This window comes from Coturnix japonica, unplaced genomic scaffold, assembly GCF_054131305.1.
Source record: "Coturnix japonica strain WE unplaced genomic scaffold, WE-NBRP24 Scf073, whole genome shotgun sequence".
NCBI lineage: Eukaryota > Metazoa > Chordata > Aves > Galliformes > Phasianidae > Coturnix > Coturnix japonica.
This window is the reverse complement of record NW_028188976.1, coordinates 67616-89786: the sequence shown is the minus strand read 5'-3', so window position 1 is coordinate 89786 and position 22171 is coordinate 67616. Positions and strand designations below refer to the sequence as shown.

The 22171-nt window shown below is 51.0% G+C and overlaps 1 protein-coding gene across 1 annotated transcript in view; it reads right to left on the bottom strand.

Annotated features, from left to right (window-relative positions):
• Positions 1–22171, bottom strand: part of LOC107307645 (uncharacterized) — a 33419-nt gene that overhangs the window by 1601 nt on the left and 9647 nt on the right. Inside the window, exons 6-14 of the mRNA XM_085533988.1 lie at positions 16556–16711; positions 14471–14585; positions 13251–13321; positions 11426–11560; positions 9578–9751; positions 6505–6565; positions 5587–5741; positions 2843–2985; positions 372–463 (exon numbers count right to left, since the gene is read on the bottom strand). Coding sequence (XP_085390114.1) covers positions 372–463; positions 2843–2985; positions 5587–5741; positions 6505–6565; positions 9578–9751; positions 11426–11560; positions 13251–13321; positions 14471–14585; positions 16556–16711 — 1102 coding nt within the window. The remainder of the gene's footprint in view (positions 1–371; positions 464–2842; positions 2986–5586; positions 5742–6504; positions 6566–9577; positions 9752–11425; positions 11561–13250; positions 13322–14470; positions 14586–16555; positions 16712–22171) is intronic.

Sequence of the window (22171 nt, the reverse complement as noted above, 5' to 3'; positions counted from 1 at the left end):
TGACCCCATTACCCCCATAGACCTCATAGCCCCCATAGCCCCCATTGGCCCCATTACCCCCATAGACCCCATTACCCCCATTGCCCCCATTGCCCCCATTGCCCCCATAGCCCCCATTGGCCCCATAGGCCCCATAGACCCCATAGCCCCCAATACCCCCATAGTCCCCATTGACCCCAATACCCCCATTGACCCCAATACCCCCATTGACCCCAATACCCCCATTACTCCCATAGCCCCCATTGCCCCCATAGTCCCCATTGACCCCAATACCCCCATTGACCCCATAGCCCCCATAGCCCCCAATACCCCCATTGACCCCATAGACCCCATAGCCCCTATTGACCCTATTGACCCCATACCCCCCGTACCGCTCAGTGCCTCCTGTGCGAAGTATTTCACATCCACATCTTGGTCCTGTGTCAGCTTCTCCAGCACCGGCTTCACCTCGTTCTGCAGCGTGCTATGGGGCGGGACCCACATTGAGACCCATAGGGATACATAGAGACCCCATAGGGTCACATAGAGACACATAGGGACCCATAGAGACACATAGGGACCCCATAGGGACCCCATAGAGACCAATAGGGACACATAGGGACATATAGGGACATATAGGGACACATAGGGACCCATAGGGACACACAGAGTCCCCATAGGGACACATAGGGACCCCATAGAGACCCATTGGGACCCATAGGGACACATAGGGAACCCATAGGGACATACAGGGACCCCATAGGGACCCATAGAGACCCATAGGGACACATAGGGACACACAGTCACATAGGGACCCATAGAGACACATAGGGACCCATAGGGACACATAGGGACATATAGGGACCCACAGGGACACATAGGGACACATAGGGACACATAGAGACCCCAGAGGGACATATAGGGACCCATAGGGACACATAGGGACCCATAGGGACCCATAGAGACACATAGAGACACATAGAGACCCCATAGAGACCCCATAGGGACCCATAGAGACCCATAGAGACACATAGGGACCAACAGGGACACATAGGGACCCATAGGGACACATAGAGACACATAAGAAGCCATAGAGATCCATAGGGACCCATAGGGACACATAGGGACATATAGGGACACATAGAGACCCCATAGGGACACATAGAGACCCATAGGGACACATAGGGACACATAGGGACATATAGGGACACATAGGGACCCATAGGGACACATAGAGACACATAGGGAGCCATAGGGACACATAGGGACACACAGAGACTCCATAGGGACACACAGGGACCCCATAAGGACACATAGGGACACATAGAGTCACATAGGGACCCATAGGGACACATAGGGACACATAGGGACACATGGAAACCCCATAAGGACACATAGGGACCCATAGAGACCCATAGAGACCCATAGGGACCCCATAGAGACACATAGGGACCCATAGAGACCCCATAGAGACCCATAGAGACCCATAGAGACCCATAGAGACACACAGGGACCCACAGGGACACATAGGGACACATAGAGACCCATAGGGACATATAGGGCCCCATAGAGACCCATAGGAATATATAGGGACACACAGGGACCCATAGAGACCCATAGAGACCCATAGAGACACATAGAGACACATTGGGACCCCATAGAGACACATAGGGACACATAGGGACATATAGAGACACATAGGGACACATAGGGACATATAGGGACACATAGAGACACATAGGGACACATAGGGAACCCATAGGGACACATAGGGACCCATAGAGACCCATAGAGACCCATAGAGAACCCATAGAGACACATAGGGACACATAGGGACCCATAGGGACACATAGGGACCCATAGAGACACATAGAGACCCCATAGAGACACATAGGGACACATAGAGACACATAGGGACCCATAGAGACACATAGGGACACATAGAGACACATAGGGACACATAGAGACCCCATAGGGACACATAGAGACACATAGGGACACATAGAGACACATAGGGACACATAGAGACCCATAGAGACCCATAGGGACACATAGGAACCCCATAGAGACCCATTGGGACCCATAGGGACACATAGGGAACCCATAGGGACATACAGGGACCCCATAGGGACCCATAGAGACCCATAGGGACCCATAGGGACCCATAGGGACACATAGGGACCCCATAGGGACACATAGAGACACACAGAGACCCCGTAGAGACCCATAGGGACCCATAGGGACACATAGAGACCCATAGGGACACATAGAGACACATAAGAAGCCATAGAGATCCATAGGGAGCCATAGGGACACATAGGGACACATAGGGATCCATAGGGACCCATAGAGACCCATAGGGACACACAGAGACCAACAGGGACACATAGAGACCCCATAGGGACATTTAGGGACACATAGGGACCCACAGGGAGCCATAGAGACACAGAGAGACCCACAGTGACCCCATAGACCCCCATAGAGAGCCAATGGATCCTATGGGTCCCTATGGATCCCAATGGATCCTATGGGTCCCAATGGATTCTATGGGGGTTCTATGGGTCCCAATGGGTCCCAATGGATCCTATGGGTCCCTATGGGTTCTATGGGGTTCTATGGGTCCCTATGGGGTTCTATGGGGTTCTATGGGTCCCAATGGATCCTATGGGTCCCTATGGGGTTCTATGGGTCCCAATGGATTCTATGGGTCCCAATGGGGTTCTATGGGGTTCTATGGGGTTCTATGGGTCCCAATGGATCCTATGGGGTTCTCTGGATCCCTGTGGGGTTCTATGGGTCCCAATGGGTCTCAATGGAACCCTATGGGGTTCTATGGGTCCCTATGGGGTTCTGTGGGTCTCACCTGGTGTCCAGGATGGGCCCGATGCGCTGCAGGGACTTGGCGACGTTGAAGCGCACGTTGGCCACAGCGTCAGCCGCCATTCGCAGCACAGTGGGCAGCATCTGCTTCGTGGTGATCTCCTGACCGCACACCTCCGACAGCACCTATAGGGGATATATAGGGTATATGGGGTTATATGGGGGGATATGGGGTTATATAGGGATATATAGGGGGATATGGGGGGATATAGGATCAGTTATGGGGTTATATGGGGTTATATGGGGTTATATAGGGATATATGGGGGGATATGGGGGGATATGGGGGGATATGGGGTTATATGGGGGGATATGGGGGGATATGGGGATATATGGGGTTATATGGGGGGATATGGGGGGATATAGGGGGGATATGGGGTTATATAGGGTCAGTTATGGGGTTATATGGGGTTATATGGGGGAATATGGGGGGATATGGGGTTATATGGGGGGATATGGGGTTATATGGGGTTATATGGGGGGATATGGGGGGATATGGGGGGATATGGGGGGATATGGGGTTATATGGGGGGATATGGGGGGGATATGGGGGGATATGGGGTTATATGGGGGGATATGGGGTTATATGGGGGGATATGGGGTTATATGGGGTTATATGGGGGGATATGGGGATATATGGGGTTATATGGGGTTATATGGGGTTATATGGGGATATATGGGGATATATGGGGATATATGGGGTTATATGGGGTTATAATGGGGTTATGTGGGGTTATATGGGGTTATATGGGGTTATATGGGGTTATATGGGGGAATATGGGGGGATATGGGGTTATATGGGGTTATATGGGGATATATGGGGTTATATGGGGTTATATGGGGGGATATGGGGTTATATGGGGGGATATGGGGGGATATGGGGTTATATGGGGGGATATGGGGGGACATAGGGTTATATGGGGGGATATGGGGGGATATAGGGTCAGTTATGGGGTTATATGGGGTTATATGGGGGGATATGGGGGGATATGGGGTTATATAGGGATATATAGGGTTATATAGGGTCAGTTATGGGGTTATATGGGGTTATATGGGGTTATATGGGGTTATATAGGGATATATGGGGGGATATGGGGGGATATGGGGGTTATATGGGGGGATATGGGGTTATATGGGGGGATATGGGGTTATATAGGGATATATGGGGGGATATGGGGGAATATAGGGTCAGTTATGGGGTTATATGGGGTTATATGGGGGTATATGGGGTTATATAGGGTCAGTTATGGGGTTATATGGGGTTATATGGAGTTATATGGGGTTATATGGGGGGATATGGGGTTATATGGGGTTATATGGGAGGATATGGGGGGGCTATGGGGGGATATGGGGTTATATGGGGGGATATGGGGGGGATATGGGGTTATAGGGGGTTATATAGGGATATATGGGGTTATATGGGGTTATATGGGGGGATATGGGGGGATATGGGGGGATATGGGGTTATATGGGGGGATATGGGGGGATATGGGGTTATATGGGGGGATATGGGGGGATATGGGGGTATATGGGGTTATATGGGGTTATATAGGGATATATGGGGGGATATGGGGTGATATGGGGTTATATGGGGGGATATGGGGTTATATGGGGTTATATGGGGAGATATGGGGGGATATGGGGTTATATGGGGTTATAGGATCAGTTATGGGGTCAGGTGGTGATCTCCTGCCCACACACCTCCGACAGCACCTATAGGGTATATAGGGTTATACGGGGTCAGTTATGGGGTTACAGGGTCAGGTAGGGGGTTATAGGGTTCAGTTATGGGGTCAGTTATGGGGTCATGGGGTCAGTTATGGGGTTATAGGGTCAGATAGGGGGTTATGGGGTCAGTTATGGGGTTACAGGGTCAGGTAGGGGGTTATAGGGTCAGTTATGGCGTCAGTTATGGGGTTACATGGTCAGTTATGGGGTTGTAGGGTCAGATAGGGGGTTATAGGGTTCAGTTATGGGGCCGCTATGGGGCAGCTATAGGGCCGCTATAGGACAGCTATGGGATCCCTACGGTGTCATTATGGGACCACTGTGGTATCATTACAGGGTCTCTATGGGACCATTACAGGGCTGCTATGGGGCAGCTATAGGGGATCTATGGGGCAGCTATAGGGCCGCTATGGGACAGCTATGGGACCCCTATGGTGTCATTATGGGACCACTGTGGTATCATTACAGGGTCTCTATGGGACCATTACAGGGCCGCTATGGGGCAGCTATAGGGCAGCTATAGGGGATCTATGGGGCAGCTATGGGGCAGCTATGGGACCCCTACGGTGTCATTATGGGACCACTATGAGATCATTATGGGACCACTATGGGACCATTATAGGGCCGCTATGGGGCCGCTATGGGGCAGCTATAGGGGATCTATGGGGCAGCTATAGGGCAGCTATGGGACCCCTATGGTGTCATTATGGGACCACTATGGGATCATTACAGGGTCTCTATGGGACCATTATAGGGCCGCTATGGGGCAGCTATGGGGCAGCTCTAGGGGATCTATGGGGCAGCTATGGGGCAGCGCTCACGTTGATGCAGAACAGCGTGGTCATGCGGTGCAGGTAGTTGGGGTCGGTGGCCATGGCCAGAACTTTGGGGACCATTATAGGGCTGCTATGGGGCAGCTATGGGGGATCTATGGGGCCGCTATGGGGCAGCTATAGGGGATCTATGGGGCCGCTATGGGGCAGCTATGGGGCAGCGCTCACGTTGATGCAGAACAGCGTGGTCATGCGGTGCAGGTAGTTGGGGTCGGTGGCCATGGCCAGAACTTTGGGGACGATGGTTCCCTGGGCCCAGTCCTGCCCAAATCGCTCCACCAGTTTGCGCAGGTTACTGGTGGCGGCCTCACGGATGGCGTACACTGCGGGACCGGTACGGACCGGTAAGGACCAGTATGGACCAGTATGGACCAGTATGGACCAGTACGGACCGATAAGGACCAGTATGGATCAGTATGGACTGGTATGGACCGGTAAGGACCAGTACGGACCGGTAAGGACCAGTATGGACCAGTACGGACCAGTATGGACCAGTACGGACCGATAAGGACCAGTATGGACCAGTATGGACCAGTATGGACCAGTATGGACCGGTAAGGACCAGTATAGACCAGTATGGGACAGTATGGGACAGTAGAGACCGGTACGGACCAGTATGGACCAGTATGGACCAGTATGGGACAGTATGGGACAGTATAGACAAGTATGGACCAGTACGGACCAGTACGGACCAGTATAGACCAGTATGGGACAGTATGGGACAGTATGGACCAGTATGGACCAGTATAGACCAGTATGGACCAGTACGGACCAGTATGGGACAGTATGGGACAGTATGGACCAGTAAGGACCCATATGAACCCATTAGGACCAGTAGAGACCAGAAAGGACCAGTATAGAACAGTAGAGACCAGTATGGACCAGTATGGACCAGCATGGAACACTATGGGACAGTATGAAACAGTATGGACCAGTAGGGACCAGTATGGAACAGTAGAGACCAGTATGGACCAGTATGGACCAGTAAGGACCAGTATAAACAAGTACAGACCACTATGGACCAGTATGGCCCAATAAGGACCAGTACAGACCCCTATAGACCCCTGTAGACCCCCCGCCCCTCACCATGATCCACCAGCCAGGCCATACACAACGAGTTCAGCTTCTCATCAAAGAACTCCACGCCCTGTGACAAACCAGTATAGACCAGTATGGACCAGTACAGACCAGTATGGACCAGTATGGACCAATAAGGACCAGTATAGACCAGTATGGACCAGTATGGACCAGTATGGACCAGGAACATGCTATGACAGCCACAGCACCCCCACAGTATGGCCCAGTCCATCCCAGTTCCCTATATCCCCCTATATCCCCCCTTAGTTCCCCCATATCCCCCCATATCCTCTCTTAGTCCCCCCATATCCCCCCCCATCCCCTCCCATTCCCTCCCAGACCCCCATATCCCCCCATATCCCCTCCCAATCCCCCTATATCCCCCCATATCCCCCCATATCCCCTTTTAGTCCCCCCATATCCCCCCATATCCTCTCCCAGTCCCCCCATATCCCCCCATATCCCTTCCCAGTCCCCCCATATCCCCCCATATCCCCCCTTTAGTCCCCCATATCCCCTCCCAGTCCCCCCATATCCCCTCATATCCCCTTTTAGTCCCCCCATATCCCCTCATATCCCCCCCCATCCCCCCATATCCCCCCCTATCCCCTCCTAGTACCCCCATATCCCCCCTTAGTTCCCCCATATCCCCTTTTAGTCCCCCCATATCCCCCCATATCCCCTTTTAGTCCCCCCATATCCCCCCATATCACCCCTTAGTCCCCCATATCCCCCTATATCCCCCCATATCCCCTCCCAGTCCCCCCATATCCCCCCATATCCCCTTCTAATCCATCCCAGTCCATCCCAGTGCCTCCCAGTCCCCCCATACCCCCCCATATCCCCCCATACCCCCCTTTAGTCCCCCATATCCCCTCCCAGTCCCCGCCATATCCCCTTTTAGTCCCCCCCTATCCCCCATATCCCCCCATATCCCCTCCCAGTCCCCCCATATCCCCTTCTAATCCATCCCAGTCCATCCCAGTGCCTCCCAGTCCCCCCATATCCCCCCATATCCCCTCCCAGTCCCCCCGTATCCCCCCACATCCCCCCTTAGTTCCCCCATATCCCCCCCATATCCCCTCCCAGACCCCCATATCCCCCCATATCCCCCCTTAGTCCCCCCATATCCCCCTATATCCCCCCATATCCCCTCCCAGTCCCCACATATTCCCCCATATCCCTTCCTAGTGCCCTCATATCCCCCCATATCCCCCCATATCCCCTCCCAATCCCCCATATCCCCCCTTAGTTCCCCCTATCCCCCCATACCCCCTTTTAGTCCCCCCATACCCCCCTATATCCCCCCCTCATATCCCCCCCTATCCCCCCTTATTCCCCCCCTATCCCCCCCATATCCCCTTTTAGTCCCCCCATATCCCCTTATATCCCCCCATATCCCCTCCCAGTCCCCACATATCCCCCCATATCCCCTCCCTATCCCCCCATATCCCCCCCATCCCCTCCCCTTCCCTCCCAGTCCCCCCATATCCCCCCATATCCCCTTCTAGTCCATCCCAGTCCATCCCAGTGCCTCCCAGTCCCCCCATATCCCCCCATATTCCCCCTTTAGTCCCCCATATCCCCTCCCAGTCCCCCCATATCCCCTCATATCCCCCCATATCCCCCCCATATCCCCTCCCAGTCCCCCCATATCCCCCCATATCCCCTCCCAGTCCCCACATATCCCCCCATATCCCCTCCTAGTCCCCCCATATCCCCTCATATCCCCCTATATCCCCCCATTTCTCCCTATATCCCCCCATATCCCCCCCTATCCCCTTAGTCCCCCCATATCCCCTCCCAGTCCCCCCATATACCCCCATATCCCCCCTTAGTCCCCCATATCCCCCCATATCCCCCCCCATATCCCCTCCCACTCCTTCCATATCCCTCCTTAGTCCCCCCATATCCCCCCCTATTCCCTCCTAGTCCCCCCATATCCCCTGCCAGTGCCCCCATACCCCCCCATATCCCCCCTTAGTTCCCCCATATCCCCTTTTAGTCCCCCCATATCCCCCCTTAGTCCCCACATATCCCTCCATATCCCCTCCCAGTCCCCACATATTCCCCCATATCCCTTCCTAGTGCCCTCATATCCCCCCATATCCCCCCATATCCCCTCCCAATCCCCCATATCCCCCCTTAGTTCCCCCCTATCCCCCCATACCCCCTTTTAGTCCCCCATACCCCCTCCCAATCCCCCCATATCCCCCCCATATCCCCCCCATATCCCCTCATATCCCCTCCCAGTCCCCCCATATCTCCTCCCAGTCCCCCCCTATCCCCCCCTATCCCCTCCCCTTCCCTCCCAGTCCCCCCATATCCCCCCATATCCCCTTCTAATCCATCCCAGTCCATTCCAGTGGCTCCCAGTCCCCCCATATCCCCTCCTAGTCCCCCCATATCCCCCCATATCCCCTCATATCCCCTCCCAGTCCCCCCATATCCCCTCATATCCCCCTATATCCCCCCATATCCCCTTTTAGTCCCCCCATATCCCCTCATATCCCCTCCCAGTCCCCCCATATCCCCTTTTAGTCCCCCCATATCCCCTCATATCCCTCCCCATCCCCCCATATCCCCCCCTATCCCCTCCTAGTACCCCCATATCCCCCCTTAGTTCCCCCATATCCCCTCCCAATCCCCCATATCCCCCCATATCCCCCCTTAGTCCCCCCCATATCCCCTCATATCCCCCCATATCCCCTCCCAATCCCCCATATCGCCCCATATCCCCTTTTAGTCCCCCCATAACCCCCCCATATCCCCTCCCAGTGGCTCCCAGTCCCCCCATATCCCCTCCATATCCCCCCATATCCCCCCCTATCCCCCCCCAGTCCCCCCATATCCCCCCATATCCCCTCCCAGTCCCCCCATATCCCCTTCTAATCCATCCCAGTCCATTCCAGTGCCTCCCAGTCCCCCCATATCCCCTCCCAATCCCCCATATCCCCCCATACCCCCCATATCCCCCCTTTAGTCCCCCATATCCCCTCCTAGTCCCCCCATATCCCCTCCTAATCCCCCATATCCCCCCATATCCCCCCCTATCCCCCCCATATCCCCTCCCCGTACCCACCAGCTGCCCTGCCAGCAGTGGCATGTACTCGATGATGGCCAGCCGGACCCTCCACTTGGCGTCCTCCGCCAGCTCCACGATGGCGGGCAGCAGCGACTGCGACAGCTGCCGGATCCCGATCACCTCGTTGACACAGTCCAGGTTGGAGATGATGTTCAGCCTCACCTCGGGGCACTACGGGGTTATATGGGGTTGTATGGGGTTGTATGGGGGTTTTATGGGGTTCTATGGGGGTATATGGGGGTATATGGGGATGTATGGGGTTGCATGGGGTTGTATGGGGGTTATATGGGGTTGTATGGGGGTATATGGGGGGTATATGGGGTTGTATGGGGGTATATGGGGTTATATGGGGGTATATGGGGTTATATGGGGGTATATGGGGTTGTATGGGGGTATATCGGGTTATATGGGGGTTGTATGGGGTTATAGGGGGGTATATGGGGGTTGTATGGGGGTATATGGGGGTATATGGGGGGTATATGGCGTTATATGGGGGTTGTATGGGATTGTATGGGGTTATACGGGGTTGTATGGGGTTGTATGGGGTTATATGGGGTTGTATGGGATACTATGGGGGATATACGGGGGGATATGGGGGTTATATGCGGTTATATGGGGTTGTATGGGGTTGTATGGGGGTATATGGGGTTATATGGGGGTATATGGGGTTGTATGGGGGTATATGGGGTTATATGGGGGTTGTATGGGGGTATATGGGGTTGTATAGGGCTTGTATGGGGTTATATGGGGGATATACAGGGGGATATGGGGGGTTATATGGGGTTATATGGGGTAATAGGGGGGTATATGGGGTTGTATGGGGTTCTATGGGGTTGTATGGGGTTATAGGGGGGTATATGGGGCTGTATGGGGTTATATGGGGGTTGTATGGGGGTATATGGGGTTGTATGGGGTCCTATAGGAGATATAGGGGGGAATATGAGGGGTCATATGGGGGTATATGGGGTTGTATGGGGTCCTATAGGGGATATAGGGGGGGATATGGGGGGGTTATATGGGGTATATGGGGGTTATATGGGGTTGTATGGGGTTATATGGGGTTGTATAGGGTTGTATGGGGTTATAGGGGGGTATATGGGGCTATATAGGGGTTGTATGGGGTTATATGGGGGTATACGGGGTTGTATGGGGTTGTATGGGGGTTGTATGGGGGTTATATGGAGTTGTATGGGGTATATGGGGGTATATGGGGGGTATATGGGGTTATATGGGGGTTGTATGGGGTTATATGGGGTTATATGGGGATGTATGGGGTTATATGGGGTTATATGGGGATGTATGGGGTTATATGGGGTTGTATGGGGTTGTATGGGGTACTATGGGGGATATACGGGGGGATATGGGGTTTATATGCGGTTATATGGGGTTGTATGGGGGTATATGGGGTTGTATGGGGTTGTATGGGAGTATATGGGGTTATATGGGGGTTGTATGGGGACATTTTAACCCCCATTTTAACCCCCAAATCCCCCCATAGCCCCCCATATTAAAGCCCCCCCCCCCATTTTAACCCACCTCATCCTTGAGCTGGGCCAGGAACAAGGGCAGCAGATGCGCCCCCCAAACCCCCCTATACCCCCCATTTTAACCCCCATAGCCCCCCATAACCCCCCATTTTAACCCCCAAATCCCCCCATAGCCCCCCATAACCCCCCCATTTTAACCCCCAAATCCCCCCATAGCCCCCCATAACCCCCCATTTTAACCCCCAAATCCCCCCATAGCCCCCCATAACCCCCCCATTTTAACCCCCAAATCCCCCCATAGACCCCCATATCCCCCCATAGACCCCCATATTAAAGCCCCCCCCCCATTTTAACCCACCTCATCCTTGAGCTGTGCCAGGAACAAGGGCAGCAGATGCTCCACCGTGTTGTCCTTACCCAGGATGGGGGACAGCCCCATAATCACCGACGCCAGAGCCGACTTCACGTGTTGGTTGGCATCTGATACCAGCTCCTATAGGGATATATGGGCATGGAGACCCCTCCCCAATATAGGACCCCCCCATAACCAATATAGGACCCCCCCCCCATAAACAATATAGGACCCCCCCCCCCCAATAGATATGGCTATGAAGACCCCCTCCCCAATATAAGACCCCCCATCACCAATATAGGACCCCCCACCCAATATAGGAAGCCCCCCCCGATGCCAGAGCCGACTTCACGTGTTGGTTGGCATCTGACACCAGCTCCTATAGGGATATATGGGCATGGAGACCCCTCCCCAATATAAGACCCCCCCATCACCAATATGGGACCCCCCCCATAACCAATATAGGACCCCCCCCATAACCAATACAGGACCCTCCCATAACCAATACAGGACCCCCCCCCCCCATAGATATGGCTATGAAGACCCCCTCCCCAATATAGGACCCCCCCATAACCAATATAGGACCCCCCCATAACCAATATAGGACCCCCCCCTCCCCAATATAAGACCCCCCCCATAACCAATATAGGACCCCCCCCCCCCCCAATATAGGACCCCCCACCCAATATAGGAAGCCCCCCCCCGATGCCAGAGCTGACTTCACGTGTTGGTTGGTGTCTGACACCAGCTCCTATAGAGATATATGGACATGGAGACCCCTCCCCAATATAGGACCCCCCCATAACCAATACAGGACCCCCCCACCCAATATAGGAAGCCCCCCCTTAATGCCAGAGCTGACTTAATGTGTTGGTTGGCATCTGACACCAGCTCCTATAGGGATATATGGGCATGGAGACCCCTCCCCAATATAAGACCCCCCCCCCCCATAACTAATATAAGACCCCCCCCATAACCAATATAGGACCCCCCCATAACCAATATAAGACCCCCCCCATAACCAATATAGGACCCCCCCATAACCAATATAGGACCCCCCCCATAACCAATATATGACCCCCCCCACCATAGATATGGCTATGAAGACCCCCTCCCCAATATAGGACCCTCCCCAATATAGGACCCCCCCCATCCCATCCCATTATCCCACTAATCCCATCCATCCCATAATACTCTTCCCCCATCCCATTTAATCCCACTTGATCCCATTGATCCCATTAATCCCACCCCACCCCATTGATCCCATTGATCCCATTATCCCCATCCCATTTGATCCCATTAATCCCATTAATTCCATCCCATTAATCCCATTAATTCCATTAATCCAATCCTATTAATTCCATTAATCCCATTAACCCCATTACCCCCATTAATCCCATTACCCCCATTAACCCCATTACCCCCATTGACCCCATTAACCCCATTACCCCATTAACCCCATTAACCCCATTACCCCCCTTACCCCCATTACCCCATTACCCCCATTGACCCCATTAACCCCATTACCCCCATTAACCCCATTGACCCCATTAACCCCATTGACCCCATTGACCCCATTAACCCCATTGACCCCATTGACCCCATTAACCCCATTAACCCCATTGACCCCATTAACCCCATTAACCCCATTAACCCCATTATCCCATTAATCCCATTACCCCATTACCCCCATTAACCCCATTGACCCCATTAACCCCATTGACCCCATTATCCCCATTAACCCCATTAACCCCATTGACCCCATTGACCCCATTACCCCCATTATCCCCATTACCCCCATTGACCCCATTGACCCCACTGACCCCATTACCTTAATGCAGGGCAGGATCTGCCCCATGATCACGGCCTCGCGGCAGTCGGGGGACAGGTTCTCACAGAACTCTATGGGGTCATATAGGATCATATAAGGCCATATAGGGTCATATGGGGCCATATGGGATCATATAAGGCCATATAGGGCCATATAGGGTCATACGGGATCATATAAGGCCATATAGGGCCATATAGGGTCATATGGGGTCATATGGGATCATATAGGGTTACATGGGATCACATGGGGTCATATAGGATCATATAAGGTTACATGGGGTCATATGGGGTCATATAGGATCATATAAGGTTACATGGGGCCATATGGGACCATATAGGGTCATATGGGGTCATATGGGATCATATAAGGCCATATAGGGTCACATGAGGTCATATGGGGTCACATAGGATCATATAGGATCACATGGGGTCATATAGGATCATATAGGGTCACATGGGGTCACATTAGGTCATATAGGATCATATAGGGTTCCATGGGGTCATATGGGGTTCCATGGGGGGGTCACATGGAGTCCCATAGGAGTCATATGGGATCATATGGAGGGTTTTAATGGGGTTATGGGGGGGGTTTAATGGGGTTATAATGGGGTTTAATGGGGTTATAATGGGGTTTAATGGGGTTTCATGGGTTATAATGGGGTTTAATGGGGTTATTATCGATTATAATGGGGTTTAATGGGATTATAATGGCATTTAATGGGGTTATATGGGGTTATAATGGGGTTTAATGGGGCTTAATGGGGTTATAATGGGGTTGTGGGGCTTTAATGGGGTTATAATGGTGTTTAATGGGGTTTAATGGGTTATAATGGGGTTTAATGGGGTTATAATGGGGTTATGGGGCTTTAATGGGGTTATAATGGGGTTTAATGGGGTTATAATGGGGTTTAATGGGGTTATAATGGGGTTCTATGGGGTTTAATGGGGGTTATGGGGTTTAACGGGGTTTTAATGGGGTTTAATGGGGTTATAATGGGGTTTAATTGAGTTATAATGGGGTTTTAATGGGACTATACGGGGGTTATGGGGTCTTAATGGGGTTATAATGGGGTTTAATGGGGTTATAACGGGGTTTTAATGGGGTTATAACGGGGTTTTAATGGGGTTATATGGGGTTTAATGGGGAGTTATGGGGTCTTAATGGGGTTATAATGGGGTTTAATGGGGTTTAATGGGGATTTAATGGGGTTTCTTGCTCACCTTTGACTTTATGGGACGCGGCCGCCCTGACCTCGGCCTCACAATCCTTCATCAGGTTCTGGAAGGCCCCGACCAAATCCGTCTTGGTGATCTCCGGCCCCACGGCTTTCTGCAGCTATGGGGAGATGTGGGGCAGGGTCAGGGGTATGGGGGATATGGGGAGATATGGGGGATATAGGGGGGATATGGGGGTGATATAGGGAGATATGGGGGGATATGGGGGGATATGGGGGGAAATAGGGGGGATATGGGGCAGGGTTAGGGGATATGGGGGATATAGGGGGGATATGGGGGGATATGGGGGGGATATGGGGGGATATAGGGGGGATATGGGGGGATATAGGGGGGATATGGGGGGATATGGGGGGGATATGGGGGATATGGGGCAGGGTCAGGGGATATGGGGGATATGGGGGGATATGGGGAGATATGGGGGATATGGGGGGATATGGGGGGGATATGGGGGGATATGGGGGGGATATGGGGGGATATAGGGGGGATATGGGGGATATGGGGAGATGTGGGGCAGGGTCAGGGATATGGGGGGATATGGGGGGATATAGGGGGGATATGGGGGGGACATAGGGGGGATATGGGGGGATATGGGGCAGGGTTAGGGGGATATGGGGGGATATGGGGATTTATGGGGGGATATGGGGGGGATATGGGGGATATGGGGGCATATGGGGGGGATATAGGGGGATATAGGGGGATATGGGGGAGATATGGGGGGATATGGGGGGGATATGGGGGGATATGGGGGGGATATGGGGGGATATGGGGAGATATGGGGCGGGGTTAGGGGATATGGGGGATATAGGGGGGATATGGGGGGATATGGGGGGTTATGGGGGGATATGGGGGGATATGGGGGGGATACGGGGGAGATATGGGGGATATGGGGAGATATGGGGGGATATGAGGATTTATGGGGTTCTATGGGGTTCTATGTGGTTCTATGGGGTTCTATGGGGATTTATGGGGTTCTATGGGGTTCTATGGGTTCTATGGGTTTCTATGGGCTCTATGGGGTTCTATGGGCTCTATGGGGTTCTATGGGCTCTATGGGGTTCTATGGGGTTCTATGGGTTTCTATGGGCTCTATGGGGTTCTGTGGGGCTCTATGGGGTTATATGGGGTTATTTATGTCCCCCACCTCAGTGAATTTATCTGCCACCATGTACCGCATATGGGTTCTATGGGGTTCTATGGGGTTCTATGGGGCTCTATGGGGTTCTATGGGGCTCTATGGGGTATAATGGTGTTCTATGGGTTCTATGGGTTCTATGGGGTATATGGGGTTATATGGGGTTTTATGTCCCTCACCTCAGTGAATTTATCCGCCACCATGTACCGCATATGGGTTCTATGGGGTTCTATGGGTCTCTATGGGTTTCTATGGGGTTCTATGGGGCTCTATGTGTTTCTATGGGTTTCTATGGGGTTCTATGGGGCTCTATGGTGTTCTATGGGGCTCTATGTGGTTCTATGGGGCTCTATGTGGTTCTATGGGTTTCTATGGGGTCAGTTATGGGGTATAATGGTGTTCTATGGGATCTATGGGTTCTATGCCCTCACCTCAGTGAATTTATCGGCCACCATGTACCGCATATGGGTTCTATGGGGCTCTATGGGTTTCTATGGGTTCTATGGGTTTCTATGGGGTTCTATGAGGTTATATGGGATATATGGGGTTCTATGGGGTTCTATGTGTTCTATGGCGTTCTATGGGGTTCTATGGTGTTCTATGGGGTTATATGTGGTTCTATAGGGTTCTATAGGGTTCTATGGGGTTCTATGGGTTTCTATGGGGTTCTATGGGTTTCTATGGGCTCTATGGTGTTCTATGGGGTTCTACGGGTTTCTATGGGTTCTATGGCCCCACCTCAGTGAATTTATCTGCCACCATGTACCGCATATGGGTTCTATGGGGTTCTATGGGCTCTATGGGGTTCTATGGGGTTCTATGGGCTCTATGGGGTTCTATGGGCTCTATGGGGTTCTATGGGGTTCTATGGGCTCTATGGGGTTCTATGGGCTCTATGGGGTTCTATGGGGCTCTATAGGGTTATTTATGTCCCTTACCTCAGTGAATTTATCAGCCACCATGTACCGCACACGCCACGATTTGTCCTCGGCCGCCTGACGCAGCGTCGGCATCACCAGCGACTCCAGGTCGTCCTGGGGTAACAGCTGGGCAATGTTCACACAGGCCTCAACGGCCAGCAGGCGGACGGAGTCCTGATAGAAGGATATAGGGGGATATAGGGTTATATGGGGTTATATGGGGGATATAGGGGGTTATAGGGGGTTATATGGGGTTATATGGGGTTATATAGGGTTATATGAGGTTATATGGGGGTATATGGGGTTATATGGGGTTATATGGGGGGATATGGGGTTATATGGGGTTATAATGGGGTTATATGGGGATATATGGGGATATATAGGTTATATGGGGTTATATGGGGGTATATGGGGTTATATGGGGTTATATGGGGGGATATGGGGTTATATGGGGTTATATGGGGGGATATGGGGTATATGGGGTTATATGGGATAATATGGGGTTATATGGGGGTATATGGGGTGATATGGGGTTATATGGGGTTATATGGAGTTATAGGGGGTTATATGAGGGTATATGGGGGATATAGGGGGTAATAGGGGGATATATGGGGGGATATGGGGTTATATGGGGTTATATGGGGTTATATGGGGGGATATGGGGTTATATGGGGTTATATGGGGTTATATGGGGTTATATGGGGTTATATGGGGTTATAGGGGGTTATATGGGGTTATATGGGGTTATATGGGGGGATATGGGGTTATATGGGGTTATATGGGGTTATATGGGGTTATATGGGGTTATATGGGGTTATATGGGGTTATATGGGGGGATATGGAGTTATATGGGGTTATATGGGGGTTATATGGGGTTAAATGGGGTTATATGGGGTTATATGGGGATATATAGGGTTATATGGGGTTATATGGGGGTATATGGGGTTATATGGGGTTATATGGGGGGATATGGGGTTATATGGGGTTATATGGGGGGATATGGGGTATATGGGGTTATACGGGATAATATGGGGTTATATGGGGGTATATGGGGTGATATGGGGTTATATGGGGTTATATGGAGTTATAGGGGGTTATATGAGGGTATATGGGGGATATAGGGGGTAATAGGGGGATATATGGGGGGATATGGGGTTATATGGGGTATATGGGGATATATGGGGGGATATGGGGGATGTTCACACAGGCCTCTACGGCCAGCAGGCGGACGGAGTCCTGATAGGAGATATATGGGGTTATATGGGGTTATATGGGGTTATATGGGGTTATAGGGGGTTATATGGGGTTATAGGGGGTTATATGGGGTTATAGGGGGTTATATGGGGGGATATGGGGTTATAGGGGGTTATATGGGGGTTATATGGGGTTATATGGGGGTTATATGGGGTTATATGGGGTTATATGGGGGGATATGGGGTATATGGGGTTATATGGGATATATGGGGTTATATGGGGTTATATGGGGTTATATGGGGTATATGGGGTTATATGAGGTTATATGGGGTTATATGGGGGATATAGGGGGTTATATGGGGTTATATGGGGTTATATGGGGGATATAGGGGGTTATATGGGGTTATATGGGGGGATATGGGGTTATATAGGGTTATATGGGGTTATATGGGGGTATATGGGGGAATATGGGGTGATATGGGGGCATATGGGGGATGTTTACACAGGCCTCCACTGCCAGCAGGTGCCAGGTTGGAGAACATGGGGATGATCTCCCCCTTGACGTGCTCCATCCCATCCCATCCCATATGATCCCATCCCATATGACCCTATTAACCCTATTAATCCCATATAATCCCATATAACCCTATTAATCCCCTATAACCTGCTCATCCGATGCCAGGTTGGAGAACATGGGGATGATCTCCCCCTTGACGTGCTCCATCCCATCCCATATGACCCCATATAACCCATATAACCCCATATAACCCCATATAACCCCATATAACCCATATAACCCCATATAACCCCATATAACCCCATATAACCCATATAACCCCATATACCTGTTCATCCGAGGCCAGGTTGGAGAACATGGGGATGATCTCCCCCTTGACGTGCTCCATCCCATCCCATATAACCCCATATAACCCCATATAACCCATATAACCCCATATCCCCCCATATAACCCCATATAATCCCCTATAACCTGCTCATCTGAGGCCAGGTTGGAGAACATGGGGATGATCTCCCCCTTGACGTGCTCCATCCCATCCCATATGATCCCATATAACCCATATAACCCCATATAACCCCATATAACCCATATAACCCCATATAACCCATATCCCCCCATATAACCCCATATAACCCTATTAATCCCATATAACCTGTTCATCCGAGGCCAGGTTGGAGAACATGGGGATGATCTCCCCCTTGACGTGCTCCATCCCATCCCATATAACCCCATATAACCCCATAAATCCCATATAACCCCATATAACCCCATAAATCCCATATAACCCATATAACCCCATATAACCTATATAATCCCATATAACCCCATATAACCCTATTAATCCCCTATAACCCCATATAACCTGTTCATCCGATGCCAGGTTGGAGAACATAGGGATGATCTCCCCCTTGACGTGCTCCATCCCATCCCATATGATCCCATATAACCCCATATATCCCATATAACCCCATATAACCCCATATAATCCCATATAACCCTATTAATCCCCTATAACCTGCTCATCCGATGCCAGGTTAGAGAACATGGGGATGATCTCCCCTTGACGTGCTCCATCCCATCCCACATGACCCCATATAACCCATATATCCCCATATAATCCCATATAACCCCATATAACCCATATAACCCCATATAACCCCATATAACCCATATAACCCCATATAACCCCATATAACCCCATATAATCCTATTAATCCCCTATAACCTGTTCATCCGATGCCAGGTTGGAGAACATGGGGATGATCTCCCCCTTGACGTGCTCCATCCCATCCCATATGATCCATATAACCCATATAACCCCATATAACCCCATATAACCCATATAACCCATATAACCCCATATAATCCCATATAACCCTATTAATCCCATATACCTGCTCATCCGATGCCAGGTTGGAGAACATGGGGATGATCTCCCCCTTGACGTGCTCCATCCCATCCCATATGACCCTATTAACCCCATATAACCCCATATAACCCCATATAACCCCATATAACCCTATTAATCCCATATAACCCTATTAATCCCATATAACCCTATTAATCCCCTATAACCTGCTCATCCGACGCCAGGTTGGAGAACATGGGGATGATCTCCCCCTTGACGTGCTCCATCCCATCCCATATGACCCCATATAACCCATATAACCCCATATAACCCCATATAACCCATATAACCCCATATATCCCATATAACCCCATATAACCCTATTAATCCCCTATAACCTGCTCATCGGACGCCAGGTTGGAGAACATGGGGATGATCTCCCCCTTGACGTGCTCCATCCCATCCCATATGATCCCATACCCCATATAACCCCATATAACCCCATATAACCCCATATAACCCATATAACCCCATATAACCCTATTAATCCCCTATAACCTGTTCATCCGACGCCAGGTTGGAGAACATGGGGATGATCTCCCCCTTGACGTGCTCCATCCCATCCCATATGACCCTATTAACCCCATATAACCCCATATAACCCCATATAACTCCATATAACCCTATTAATCCCATATAACCCTATTAATCCCATATAACCCTATTAATCCCCTATAACCTGCTCATCCGAGGCCAGGTTGGAGAACATGGGGATGATCTCCCCCTTGACGTGCTCCATCCCATCCCATATAACCCATATAACCCCATATAACCCATATAACCCCATATAACCCCATATAACCCATATAACCCCATATAACCCCAATAATCCCATATAACTCCATATAACCCCATATAACCTGCTCATCCGAGGCCAGGTTGGAGAACATGGGGATGATCTCCCCCTTGACGTGCTCCATCCCATCCCATATGACCCCATATAACCCATATAACCCCATATAACCCCATATAACCCCATATAACCCTATTAATCCCCTATAACCTGCTCATCGGACGCCAGGTTGGAGAACATGGGGATGATCTCCCCCTTGACGTGCTCCATCCCATCCCATATGACCCATATAACCCATATAACCCCATATAACCCCATATAACCCCATATAACCCATATAACCCCATATAACCCCAATAACCCCATAAATCCCCTATAACCCCATATACCTGCTCATCCGAGGCCAGGTTGGAGAACATGGGGATGATCTCCCCCTTGACGTGCTCCATCCCATCCCACATAACCCACATAACCCATATAACCCATATAACCCATATAACCCCATATAACTCCATATAACCCCATATAACCCCACATAACCCCATATAACCCCATATAACCCCATATAACCCCATATAATCCCCTATAACCCCATATAATCCCCTATAACCCCATATACCTGCTCATCGGACGCCAGGTTGGAGAACATGGGGATGATCTCCCCCTTGACGTGCTCCATCCCATCCCATATGACCCATATAACCCATATAACCCCATATAACCCCATATAACCCCATATAACCCATATAACCCCATATAACCCCAATAACCCCATAAATCCCCTATAACCCCATATACCTGCTCATCCGAGGCCAGGTTGGAGAACATGGGGATGATCTCCCCTTGACGTGCTCCATCCCATCCCACATAACCCACATAACCCATATAACCCATATAACCCATATAACCCCATATAACTCCATATAACCCCATATAACCCCACATAACCCCATATAACCCCATATAACCCCATATAACCCCATATAATCCCCTATAACCCCATATAATCCCCTATAACCCCATATACCTGCTCATCGGACGCCAGGTTGGAGAACATGGGGATGATCTCCCCCTTGACGTGCTCCATCCCATCCCATATGATCCCATCCCATCCCATATGACCCCATATAACCCCATATAACCCCATATAACCCCATATAACCCTATTAATCCCCTATAACCTGTTCATCCGAGGCCAGGTTGGAGAACATGGGGATGATCTCCCCCTTGACGTGCTCCATCCCATCCCATATGATCCCATCCCATATGACCCCATATAACCCCATATAACCCCATATAACCCCATATAACCCTATTAATCCCCTATAACCTGTTCATCCGATGCCAGGTTGGAGAACATGGGGATGATCTCCCCCTTGACGTGCTCCATCCCATCCCATATAACCCCATATCCCCCCATATCCCCCCATATAACCCCATATAACCCATATAACCCCATATAACCCCATATACCTGTTCATCCGAGGCCAGGTTGGAGAACATGGGGATGATCTCCCCCTTGACGTGCTCCATCCCATCCCATATGATCCCATATAACCCCATATAACCCATATAACCCCATATAACCCCATATAACCCCATATAACCCCATATCCCCCCATATAACCCTATTAATCCCCTATAATCCCATATACCTGCTCATCCGATGCCAGGTTGGAGAACATGGGGATGATCTCCCCCTTGACGTGCTCCATCCCATC